At 49.1% G+C, this 12,107-nt stretch overlaps 1 protein-coding gene across 1 annotated transcript in view; it reads left to right on the top strand.

The window, feature by feature from the left end:
• Positions 1-12,107, top strand: part of LOC144111352 (cystathionine gamma-lyase-like) — a 28,345-nt gene that overhangs the window by 12,315 nt on the left and 3,923 nt on the right. Inside the window, exons 2-6 of the mRNA XM_077644624.1 lie at positions 5,868-5,949; positions 10,680-10,775; positions 10,860-10,969; positions 11,734-11,865; positions 11,951-12,008. Coding sequence (XP_077500750.1) covers positions 5,868-5,949; positions 10,680-10,775; positions 10,860-10,969; positions 11,734-11,865; positions 11,951-12,008 — 478 coding nt within the window. The remainder of the gene's footprint in view (positions 1-5,867; positions 5,950-10,679; positions 10,776-10,859; positions 10,970-11,733; positions 11,866-11,950; positions 12,009-12,107) is intronic.

Consider the following 12,107-nt stretch of genomic DNA (forward strand, 5'->3'; position numbering starts at 1 on the left):
CTGAGCACAGCTGTCTTAACTGGTAACATGCCTCGGCTATCGGCGACACGACGCGGGGTCATGTTGTCGTGTTGTTTATCTCCTGTCGCGGACGCCTGGAAGCGTGGCGGGTTGCGCAATCGCACCACTGTGTGTTCCCGACCTCGTCATGAAGGGAGTACCCTCTCAGACGTTTGTGTACTATACTTCACTCCAAACAGCGTGTCTGATCTCTTGTGTAGCGTCTCGAGTGGCATCGTCCTCTTGCTTCCCCTTATCCAAGCGTCGATTAACCGCCACGAGTGTCGTTTCAAGCCGAGTAGACAGATAAGATCGCGAGCTGCGGCATGTGTACACAGTACGTTGACCGACTAACGTGTTTGGTTGTTTGCCGAGCAAGCCTAGACGGAGAGGGTAGAGTCCGCCGACCTTACAAACGACGGACGAGGAGACGGGGCGGCCTAACGAGGTGCGTCAACACGTATAGTCTTTGCCAAAAGTAACTAGGCTGCCTGGTCTGCTTCTCAGGTGTGTAGCGGAACACTTATCGCATCCAGCAAGCTATAAATCACTGTGAGGTAAGGAGAACCCTTTTCCCCACTTTCCAATACCTTTTCATTTTTAGGGAAGCCGTAGGGGGCTCCATTTTAAGGGGGAGAAGCAAGCCATGCAGCCTGGTTACTTTTGGGAAAGACTGTACAACTTAAGCGCTTGTCAAAAAGTTGTGGGACACTGAAGTTCACCTTAAGAGCTCGACGTGATATCGTTAAAGGGTCGCTACGGTCGCTTGGGGGTCCACTGACGCTCCCTTCCGCAGACATCGACACGCCTGTTGCCATCACGCACTGTTATATCACATTCTCATTGTCCATATTAACTGGTGACGGTAATTAGTTACCCTAAATAACTAAGCGCTCCTGTAGTGCGCTTCGCCAACAGTGCGGTGTCAGGTGCTTGTACAGCGCCTCCATTTATCGCACTGAATGAACGTTAGAGAATTCAGAACTGATCATGCTTTCTGTTATATCCTGCTTCTCCACTCAGTGCTGTTCACCCATTTTTTGTTGTTATTCGTTACTGTGGCTGTAATCGTGCTTTGACCCTGGTTTCTGATGGCATGTTGTCAGGAAAAAAAAAAGTCAAGCACTGACAACTTCCCTCCTGTTTGAAAAAATGACCAAATTTCGTTTACGCCCTCAAACGTAGTACATTACGGTACTTTCTCGCACTATTGCACAAAGCCCAATTACCAACGTACTCATCGAAGTAAAGACAAAGCGCTAACTGCCAGATATGCAGAACGCCTCCTGGCAGCTTACCGACTCAAATTTTCGGTTTCACCGGTAGGGTTAGCGTTTTCGGCGGTCTCATACTGCTGCATTGGCAGGTGGATAAATTGTGATCTATTTATTGTATTCATGTTAGTATGTGCACGCAGTGTTATTTCCCCGATAGGCGTTCAAAGACTGCCCTAATGTTGTCTTACATGAAGGAAGCCAACTGCCACCGAAACCAAAGGGTATAGAGGAATATTTTTTTTTAATGTGTGGTGCTGATGAGTGGGAAATTAACAGTGTACTTATTTTATCGCGTAAAGGTAATTCTCAGAATGCCCAAGAAAAAACAACCACATGCCGTCGGCGGGATCCGAACACACCGGCGGAATGTGGTTCTTTGTGTACGCTTGTAGGAATTTTCTAGAAATGTTGTAGAACATTTTGTAGGCTGGTTTGCTGGAGCGCGCCGAACGCTTATACATCAACAGCGCAAATAGACGCAGACGAAAGTCAGCGGCACAGAGAGCTGACCTGAAAACTTCCAAAACGTCAGATTTCTGACCGCATTCGTTGAATGCCCTGTCACCGTTCGGATAAAAAAAAAGATGGCACTAGAAATGACGCTAAACAAGAATTCCGTCTCTTCGTTATGACGGACGCGTGTTGTCCCAATCTGAGGTACAAAATAAAAATCAGCTTAGCGAATTAAGCTATCTAGCTGTGTTTCAACACTCACACGCGACGCGGCATGTCTAATACAACAGCATTTATCTGCCTCGGGTCCATGCACCGCCTTTGCTGGGAGGAATAACACTGCCGTTGTCACAAAAGGATGGAATCTGCTCCGGTTCTTTTTTTACCACTATTCCTTAATGGCGTCTTTTTTTTTTGTGCGTGCGTGTGACCATGAAAACCTCAAATGTCTGCTTTCAGGACTCGTGATGTTTTAAAAGCTTTCGAGTCAGCGCGGTGTGCCGTCCACTTATTGTTATTGCTGTTATTGCAATTCGAACTCGAAGGGGACCGAAAAGTTGCACGAATCATGCGGGGAGCCTTTTCAGTACCCTTACTGTTGACGGGATGAACCAACACGTCAGTTCTAATAAGCCGGAAATTCGAATTAAGTGGTTACGCGGGTTGAAATGCCATATAACCGACAATGCCACGTTCAGCTGCTCGCCTATCAGAATGCTCTCCAAGCGGGCATGGTCCCTAATTAAGGAACATGTGGGCAAGCCGGGGCAGTGGGCGCTACGGAGAAACGTCCCGTATGCGGTCACGTGGTCGGGGTGGGCGTTATCGCGAGGGTGTGCGGCTGAGCTGTCGCTGTCATTCCTTTGACGCGGGCAAGGGCCACAAAGAATGCGGTCCTTCCTTTTAATTCTCAACTATGTGAGAACAAAAAATCAACGTTGCCGTTCGTTCGGTATATCCGAAAATTTAAGTGGAGCCTCCCGTGCACGCACTACCTTTTGTACACGTATACGGACGCCGTGAGCGAGCGCTCATCGCGGTCGCGAGCACCGTCGCGTTTGCCTATCCGCGATGGCGCATCGCGACTTCGTCCGTCGCGTGATCCGTACCCAAACGCGTGACGTTGTTTAGCCGCCACAACACCGTCTGCTCGCCCTCGTTTCTCTGTCAACAAACTGCGACCTGTTTACAACAGCGACGGCCGACGGCGGTCTCGTGACTCGCGCGTTGCGTACAGCTGCGTTGTCCACCACCTGCGTCCCACATAGGCTTGCCAAAGGCAAGTCGTATTGACCAGCGCCACTTTTATCGAGGGGTCGACGAGGCCTGCTTGTGTGGCTGGCGCCACAGGGGACACTGCGATAGCGCCGGAACGGCCGAAGGACCCCGCCTAGCTCGTCCGACTTATCGCCAAGCGACGGTGGACCTCATCAGCATAGCAGTAAACAGGCCACAAGGGCTAAACGCTCAAGCGGTGACCGAAGGAGGGAGACCGGTGCATGGTCTACAGCAGGGCCCGTACTCGACCTCTGCTGGGGTGGTCGCTCTCGGTTTTGTTCTTTCCAAATTGCGGCACCTTTTATGTGGGGTTTTACGTCCTGAAACTGCACACTTACGAGAGACGTTGTAACGGACGGCTGGACCATTTGTGGATCCTTAACGCAAACTGACATCGCGCAGCACACGGGCGTTTCTTTTGCATTTCGCCTCCATCGGAATGCATCTGGGATTCGACCCCGCGACCTTGTGCTCATAAGCCGAAGGCCACGACCTCAGAGCCACCGCGGCGGGTGGCTTATAGTGAGGTCCCAAATGTCAACTTCGTCGAGATGTGGTGATGCTGCATTACCGGTTTAAATGCTATTTGAGAGATCCTAGACCTTTCCTGTACTCTCGTCATTGCTATTAGTTACGTGGAAGCAACAGACAAAAGGAGTACGCACTCGGGACAAGGTGCTGAAACAGCGCTCTTAATACGCTATATCTGCTGCGCTATCCGTGCATGTGCACCCTTCACGGGTGCATTAACGGAGATGGCGTGCTCAGCGCACCCTTTAGAAGCAAATACGAAGAGCGTGGAAAATGTGTCTTCGTTAGCGTTAAACCCTTAGGGCAGGGATATTCATCCTGTTCTGCCAAAACGACAGTGATTCAAATCGCGTTAGCCTACGTACGTCAGCGTTCTGCGCTTTCGCCGCCTAAACGTAAGCACTACACCGTTAGCAGTGATAATGAGTTAGCAGCATTCCACACCTGCACGACTCGACTGTAATTGCACAGAAAAAAATATTTTCAGCGGCAGGGGGCCTTGTAAAATTCTGGGCTCTATAATTTCGTCTCTGCAAAGCTCTCGACCGGGCTTAACGCTGCGACTCGAGTGGAAGACCCTTTAATAATAGGTCGTGTAATTGGATAATTGGATGCGCGCTTTCGTCATCGATCATGCAACTAATAGGGCATCTGCGCCGTATAGCTGCAGGCGTTGGTCGACACTGCGCTCTAATTACAGTGCGTCACGCAAGAATTAAGGCACGTGCGCTTCGCCGACGAGGAGCTGGAGGGCGAACTGACCACCGGCTAGGACGATGCGCGTATTTCGCAGCAACATTGTAATTGCGACGCTTGCGAAGTAAAAAGGAGAGCGAATTGCCTCCGGCTAATGCGCACGTGTAGCTTTCTCTCCGTCTGCAATCGTCGCCAGTTCGGACTGTCTATTTTCCGTAATTACGCCCCTCCCCACCCGTCCATTAGCTAGCTATAGGCAAGCGCGTGAGGGACGAAACAGAGAAACGCTGCTTTTGACGGCTATATATATATACTACAAAACGGAACCCCGCCTTCCTTATTTTCAATGTACTTTTCCTCGTTTCTCCAGTCTCATCCTACGCTTTTCGTATCTTAGTTGAGGTAGCGTGATCACACGCCCATGAGCCAGAAGAAAGGGTACATTATCCTTCCTCATGAATAGATCTGCGCGCTTCTCATTTTTATTTTATTCATCTCACCGCGCTTCGCAGGCTTCTCTGCATGCGCCGTTGGCGGTTTTTAGAAACGGCAGCTCGAAAGGTGGCTCTGGCTCAAGCCGAAAGTAAAATTGAAAATGTGGCGCGCGTTGCTGGATGGAACACTCCCTACAATGACGTTGTCCAGACAGTAGGGCGTCTGTATGCTTTTGATGACAGCCAGTACACAAGTGAAGGAAAAGTAGCATCAGGAGACGATAAGCGACCGCAGACGGACGCCCGCTACTTCCTCGAATTATAGCAGTCTCAAAACAGTATGCACCATGCACAATCTATGCTATCCAGACAACCGTCTAACGACCTTAAACATGTATAGGCGCGAGATATTTGGTTACATGTTTTGTTTTTTGTAATGATGCTTAAGAGATTCGTATAGATCGGTTGGAAAGTGGTATTCGCCAAATAATGTTAAATCGAATTTCTTCTACCGTACTGTTTCGGTTTCAGCAGCCGAAAGATGTTTGTGACTTCAGTATAGATCACATGCTGCATGGAAAAACTGCTATATAGTCGTTGCTTCATAGTCCTGATTCACTACAATGCTAAAACCAGCCTGCCTCAAGAGCCCGAATCACTACAAATAAAGAAGCGACGACTATGTCGCAGTTTTTCCGGGCCTCACGTGACCTAACTGACGTCACCGCCATCGTTGGGCTGTTCAAACCGGAACAGCATGGGAAAAGAAATTCGATAATAAATTATTTCGCACTCGTTAAATTAAACAACATGGTGGTCCATGTATCCTAATATCTTACGCGTCATTTCAAGGAAGAAAGCCTGCAAACAAAGTTTGTGGCTATACTCCTAATTCACGCAGGCGGCTGCATAGGTGGTTGCTTGTAACACAATGAGGCACACTGCCGGCGCTAGAAGGCCGAAAGAGTCAGTGGTGTCCCCCGGCAGCGTCCACCAGTGCGGTCTACCGATGGGGTACACCGGTACATGCCGCAGTCCACCAATCGTGTCCACCTCTCATAACTTCGTCCTGGTCTTTCGCATTGGTAGCCAACCCCACCGTGTTGCATTCGATAGAAATAGCAGTGTACAGATCTTGGACGCAGGATAAATATTTGGAAATGCGTCGCTTACAGTGTATACTGTGCTCCCTTTGCAGCAATTCGAGTACTCGAGGTCCGGCAACCCTACGCGAAAATGCCTGGAGGAGTGCCTGGCCGCCCTGGAACACGCCAAGTACGGTATGTATGCACGCCGCACATATAAGGAGGACCGACATCACCACGGCCGCCATTTTGAAGTACACGGAGCACGGCCAAAGGCCGCGCGACGTGTCTTATCGGTTAAATCAACTGATCCGGCCTTCATCGCAGAAGCTGTGCTCGTGACAACAAAACGGCGTCCGTGGTGCACCGTGAATACCTGGTATACTTTCGCGCTAGTCCTTGGATGCATTCAAGAAGGCTCAGAAATTAAAAGCAAAAAAGAACGCACTCCGAGGCGACAGTTTGGGGAAATAGTTCTTGACACCTTGCTGCTTCGCATTCTGTCATCATCAGCGCCTTCGAGTCGCGTCATTTCGCGCAGAGGGCTTGAACGGCTAATACAGTTGGGAGTACGAGTCTGTCCCATCCCTTTTAGTGCGAAATCTTGTGTGGAGCCTATAGGAGTAACTCGGGTTCGGATGATCGTTGCGCCAGCTGTAGCCAGTGGGATTAGGGCGTCGCGCCAGCTGCCGTCGAGTGGATGGAGAGAGGGTGTGAAGATGAAGTGCGAGAAACGTGGCTGTGTGCCCATGCAGATGCCAGAAAGAATAGGCTAAGAATGAACGCATTCTTTCGAGCGTCTACTTGGTTTAACCACGTTAAAACGCTGCCACTTTTTCCATAACCAGTGCTTCCCATATAGTGGCTGATCACGACCCGTTATACAGGTGAAGTCAAGGCGAAGGACACACGTCCAATCCTCTATGTTCTCTCTAACCTTACGGCCAGTAGAGAGCGCTCTTAATAGTTTTTCTTTCACGGCGTTCCACAGCGTCATTAGACCCGGGTCATGGGCTGTGCTTCGTCCCCGAGTCTTTACGAGTGTTCGGGGAGACAGTTCAGGGAATGCGACGAACGTACGGTTTTCCAGATCGTTCACCCTTACAGTATACCACCAATTTCAAGCATACCAATGGTCTAGTTGCCTATGCGCGTCACGCCATGCCTCTGGATAGCCATGCCTTGAGAACCGAATTCTGGACCCCGCAGCTCATTCTTAAATCGAGTAAAACTCGATTTCTCCCAGAAAATGAGCCTTCTTGATGATGTCGGTTTTCCAGTTCACAGAGCTGATAACACCGCAAGAAAATTTGTGGATATATAGTGCTTATTCCAGAGTGGTGCGATTCGGTTTATGTTGGGGATTTACCTCTTTTAGCACTCGTTTTCATGACAAATTTTAGGATAAGTTCGAAAAGGGACAATTTAGAAGGGAGAGGCCAAGATATGGCTACCGACCAGGCATCTTATCGGAGTCACTGTATAAATCGCTACCACGCTAACGACAACCCGATTTAAGAACTTTGCGCGTTTAAAAACCGTCGTTGTGGCGTTGAATGTTTTCGCACTGTATGAATAAAGGCAGACCAGCCTTGCTCAGATGTTAGCGTTTTTTTTAATGAATCTCCGATATATAGGTTGTTTATGGGTGTTTAACGTCCCAAAGTTACTCGGGCTATGAGGGATGCCGTAGTTAAGAGCTCCGGAAGTTTCGACCACCTGGTGTTCTTTAACGTGCACTGACATCGCACAGTACACAAGCCTCTAGAATTTCGCCTCCATCGAAATTCGACCGCCGCGGCCGGGATCGAACCCGCGTCTTTCGGGCCAGCAGCCGAGCGCCATAACCACGCAGCCACTGCGGCGACATGTTGGTTATGAAAAAATGACAAAAAATGGGCATTTCATGTCTAGGAGATAAACTGTCTTGTGCTAATAATAATAATAATAATTGGTTTTTGGTGGAAAGGAAATGGCGCAGTATCTGTCTCATATATCGTTGGACACCTGAACCGCGCCGTAAGGGAAGGGATAAAGGAGGGAGTGAAAGAAGAGAGGAACAAATAGGTCCGTAGTGGAGGGCTCCGGAATAATTTCGACCACCTGGGGATCTTTAACGTGCACTGACATCGCACAGCACACGGGCGCCTTAGCGTTTTTCCTCCATAAAAACGCAGCCGCCGCGGTCGGGTTCGAACCCGGGAACTCCGGATCAGTAGTCGAGCGCCCTAACCACTGAGCCACCGCGGCGGGGAAAAAATGACCCAAAAGCCCCAACAATTTTTTTTTTGAATAAGCCAATTTTCGCCCGAATTTGAGCTCCAAAAACACCGCCCGATTTTAACCTTACGAATACCGAAGAAAATAAAACGCGAAAACGAATTGGGTCCTATAGTGTGTACAACAGTCATTCGTTCCCTTCGTACTCACTCAACGCCGGCCAACGTTAACGCCAGTAAAGAAGCTCGGTAAAGTGCAGCGCAGTGCTCAGGACGTTACCGCAAGATCAGTATACGACGACGATCACCAGCGCGCCATTCTTTCCAATGGTGGAAAAGGATATATCCGCGTGGAGGCAGACGCAGCTAGACGTTATCGCGGCAGCGACAGCCTGCACTTCGTAGAGCGGAAGTGCCGAGCAGGAATATCGAATTTTGACTCGGACACTCCTTTAGAACCATGCATAGAGTGCCCCACTATCGAAGCACGTGCGACAAAGCACCTCAAGATAAACCGGAGACGTCCGTGCGAGTCACGAGGTGGATCAAAAACCGCTCGTCTTCCTACAGCAGCCAGATAAAAAAAAATCGAAAATGCAGCATATGTGCTAATATCGCGCCACGTGGAATCGTAACGCGCGATTCGATAAGCGCAGCATATATATTCTCCGATCAGCCTTGCCTCATCTGCGCAAACTTGCCCGCGCCGCAAAAGTGAACAGGCTCGGAAGTTGTTTGACAAGGTGTCCACTGGCAATTGCGTCGCTGCGGCTGCGCGCACTCGGGGAATCGAGCGCAGTAAGTGGCAAGTCGCTGCACCCTTAACTTGCCACCCGATAATGTGAGCACACTGCACAGTCTGGAGTGGCCTCTACTCGAAGATAAGGAACAACTGGAGTGCATCACCCATTACAATGCGAGGTTGTTCAAATTTCCCCGAGGACTTAACGAGCGATGGTGCGTCGCTCGGGGCACAGATATGACTACGTTATCGGACCGGAATGAAAGGGGAACACGGGCCCGCGTGGCTCCTGGCACAGCCCATGCCGTCTAGCAGAGCCCGCGATAAGCTGCTGTTATGTGCGCTGGGCTTCGTTTCCAGCCTTCCTGTGCAGGGGCGCCGCGGCGGCTGATCAGTTGTCACGGTGCTCGGCTGCTGGCCGAAAGACGCGGGTTCGATTCCAGCCGCGGCAGTCGCATTTCGCCCCCGTGGAAATGGTGAAGGATCGTGTACTGTGCGATGTCAGTGTTTGGTCGAAATTATCCGGAGTCCTCCACTGCGGCGTACCTCAGAGCTTTCCTGTACATGGGCGTCGCCCCGAATAATAATAAAAATTGGTTTTTTCGAGGGAAAGGAAATGGCGCAGCATATCGTTGGACACCTGAACCGCGCCGTAAGGAAAGGGATAAAGGAGGGAGTGAAAGAAGAAAGGAAGAGGTGCCGTAGTGGAGGGCTCCGGGATAATTTCGACCACCTGGGGATCTTTAACATGCACTGACATCGCACAGCACACGGGCGCCTTAGGGTTTGGCTCCGTAAAAACGCAGCCGCCGCGGTCTGGTTCGAACCCGGGTACTCCGGATCAGTAGTCGAGCGCCCTAACCACTGAGCCACCGCGGCGGGTGCGTCGCCCCGAACGTTAATCAGTTTCGCAATCCACGTCAATCGCTGGCGTGGCGCTAGATGTCTCGGCTTCATATTAGGCGTCCACAGTATCCGCGAGTACGTATGCCAAGCGCGATGACGCCCTCGCGGCCTCCATTTTTCAACAATGCTATGAAAAAGTATCTGAAAAAAGATAGCAGCCGCTTCTTGAAGTTGCTTCCTGTAGCTGTGTTCCTTCCCGAAAAACCACTCTCGCAGCCAACCAACCAGCGGCCGCTTCGCCCAGCAGCTTTCATCGTCATGCTACGTCGATGCCGATTTTCTCAGTTAAAGAACATGTATGCTGCTATAGAGCTCAGTAGCAACATTTAGCACCGGTTAATTAAACAAGATGGCAGCGGGCGCGTCCATTTTTTTCGCGACGCAGTTTTTTTAACAGCATCTCGCCGCACGACTTCTCAATCGAACTTTCAGTGAAACCACAGAAAACACACCGAAGAGCTGTACTATCGCGTGCACCTTCATTCGATGCTTCATCTTATCGGCATATATAGCACGGCCGAAAAAAAAGGACAAAGACCTGTTAAGTTAGGCTTAAGGCTTAGCTTGGTTCAGCGTGATCAGACGTCCAAACGGGCGTCGCTAAGACGGCACTGCTCAACCGAACGGCGATTGTATTACCCGAGAGACACAATTCAGAATGCCCCCAGTATGCGCTAGGATCGCAGCGTCGCATATTCACGGAAGTCTCAGAAGCAACTCTGCGCATGCGCAATTGCTCCAAAACCGTTCCGGGACCGTTTCCTCGCGCTATTGAGCTGCAATAGCATGAGACAATAATCAACAGAATTAGCACTGTGCAATCCACAAGACACAATCTTCGTACACGCAACTGAACACGCGCATGCGCAGTATAATCGATGGCAATGCGCATAAGTGGCTCTGCGCTCGTATCATGCAGGAGTCCACCATGGCTTAATACATATGAATTTTGTCTCAAAATAGATCACCAGAGCAGTCCTTTTTGCTCTTAAGTCTTGCAGACAGCGCATTTGGTTCACTTCTCTCTCGCTGATCCCTTCCCCATTTTCTTTCCTCAGCTCTGACATACGCTTCAGGCCTAGCTGCCACGCACAACCTGACGCACCTACTAAATGCCGGCGATCACGTGGTCAGCTTTGACGACCTTTATGGAGGTAACAACATTCAGCACATGGTGCGCTTCGGTGCAAGAAAAAAATGGCTGTGAATGGGTGTGACATTGCATGTCTCTGTTCTAGGTACCAACAGGCTGTTCAGGAACTGCCTTATACCTCGGGGATTTGAAGTTACCTTTGTCGATGCCACAGACCTGAAAAAATTTGAGGCAGTACTGAGGCCAAACACAAAAGTAAGTGGAATGGTAGTATTTGCACAATAGTATGGGTTCGAGGGATAGACAGCTTTCAGTGTTGCATATGTATGAAGATTAGTTAACTGCTTGTACATCAAAGTGCATTATCACGAAGGCATTCCCAGAAGGCACCTTGTTTGCAGTTCCAAGTCTGATGTTAACTGCTTGTACATCAAAGTGCATTATCACGAAGGCATTCCCAGAAGGCACCTTGTTTGCAGTTCCAAGTCTGATGAAACAAGAGCCATGTTCTTTTATCGAAGGTGCATAATGCAGGTGCTCAGCACTCCTTCAAGGAACTAATCCTCCAACCTATCCCTATATGTACATATATAAATGTGCATAAATGGCTAGGCAGCTACTGCACTCTTTTAGATATTAGCATTTAAAACAAAGACTTGATTTTATGGGCTATTGGAAGCATAAATTAGATTTAGCTTTTGAAATTTCATTTCTGCAGCTTTCTTCTACCTTTTGACAAAAACACATTTGAAAATTGCCGCTCTTAAATAAACCATTTGAAACAGATGAGACTAAGTTGTGCTGCAAATTACTACGAGTTCACACGTTCTTGTAAATCAGGCGATTCACAGTGGAGCTTTCAGCAGAACTATTTCTCCCTTCCCATGCATACGAAGAATGCTCCAGCTAGGATTAACTTTATCTTATTCCCTACGACTGCATAAATCAATATGTAAACCAACATTTTGACAATTAGACATGATCATTGAATTTCTTTCATTTACCTTTTCTTCACTAAGCTCGTATGGCTGGAAACACCAAGCAACCCAACCATGAAAGTAGTCGACATCAAAGGGGTCTGCGACATTGTCCGGAGAAAATGCAAGGCCATTGTCGCCGTCGACAACACCTTCATGTCTTCCTATTTCCAGGTGTGCAAGCGTCTCTTGAAAAGGTCTTGATATTTTTTTTGTTTCAAAAAAGCAAATGCAAAAGTTCTTTTTTCCCTGCTTGCAGAAGCCCCTCCTGCTTGGAGCTGATGTTTCTGTTCACTCCCTAACAAAGTATATGAATGGTAAGCACTGTCTTCATATGAACCTACTAGACAGAATTCGGTGCACCTCAGCGTGAGATATGTATCGTTCTCAACTTCTCGTCTATATCTTGATTCATT

Source organism: Amblyomma americanum, chromosome 11, assembly GCF_052857255.1.
Source record: "Amblyomma americanum isolate KBUSLIRL-KWMA chromosome 11, ASM5285725v1, whole genome shotgun sequence".
Classification (NCBI taxonomy): Eukaryota; Metazoa; Arthropoda; class Arachnida; order Ixodida; family Ixodidae; genus Amblyomma; species Amblyomma americanum.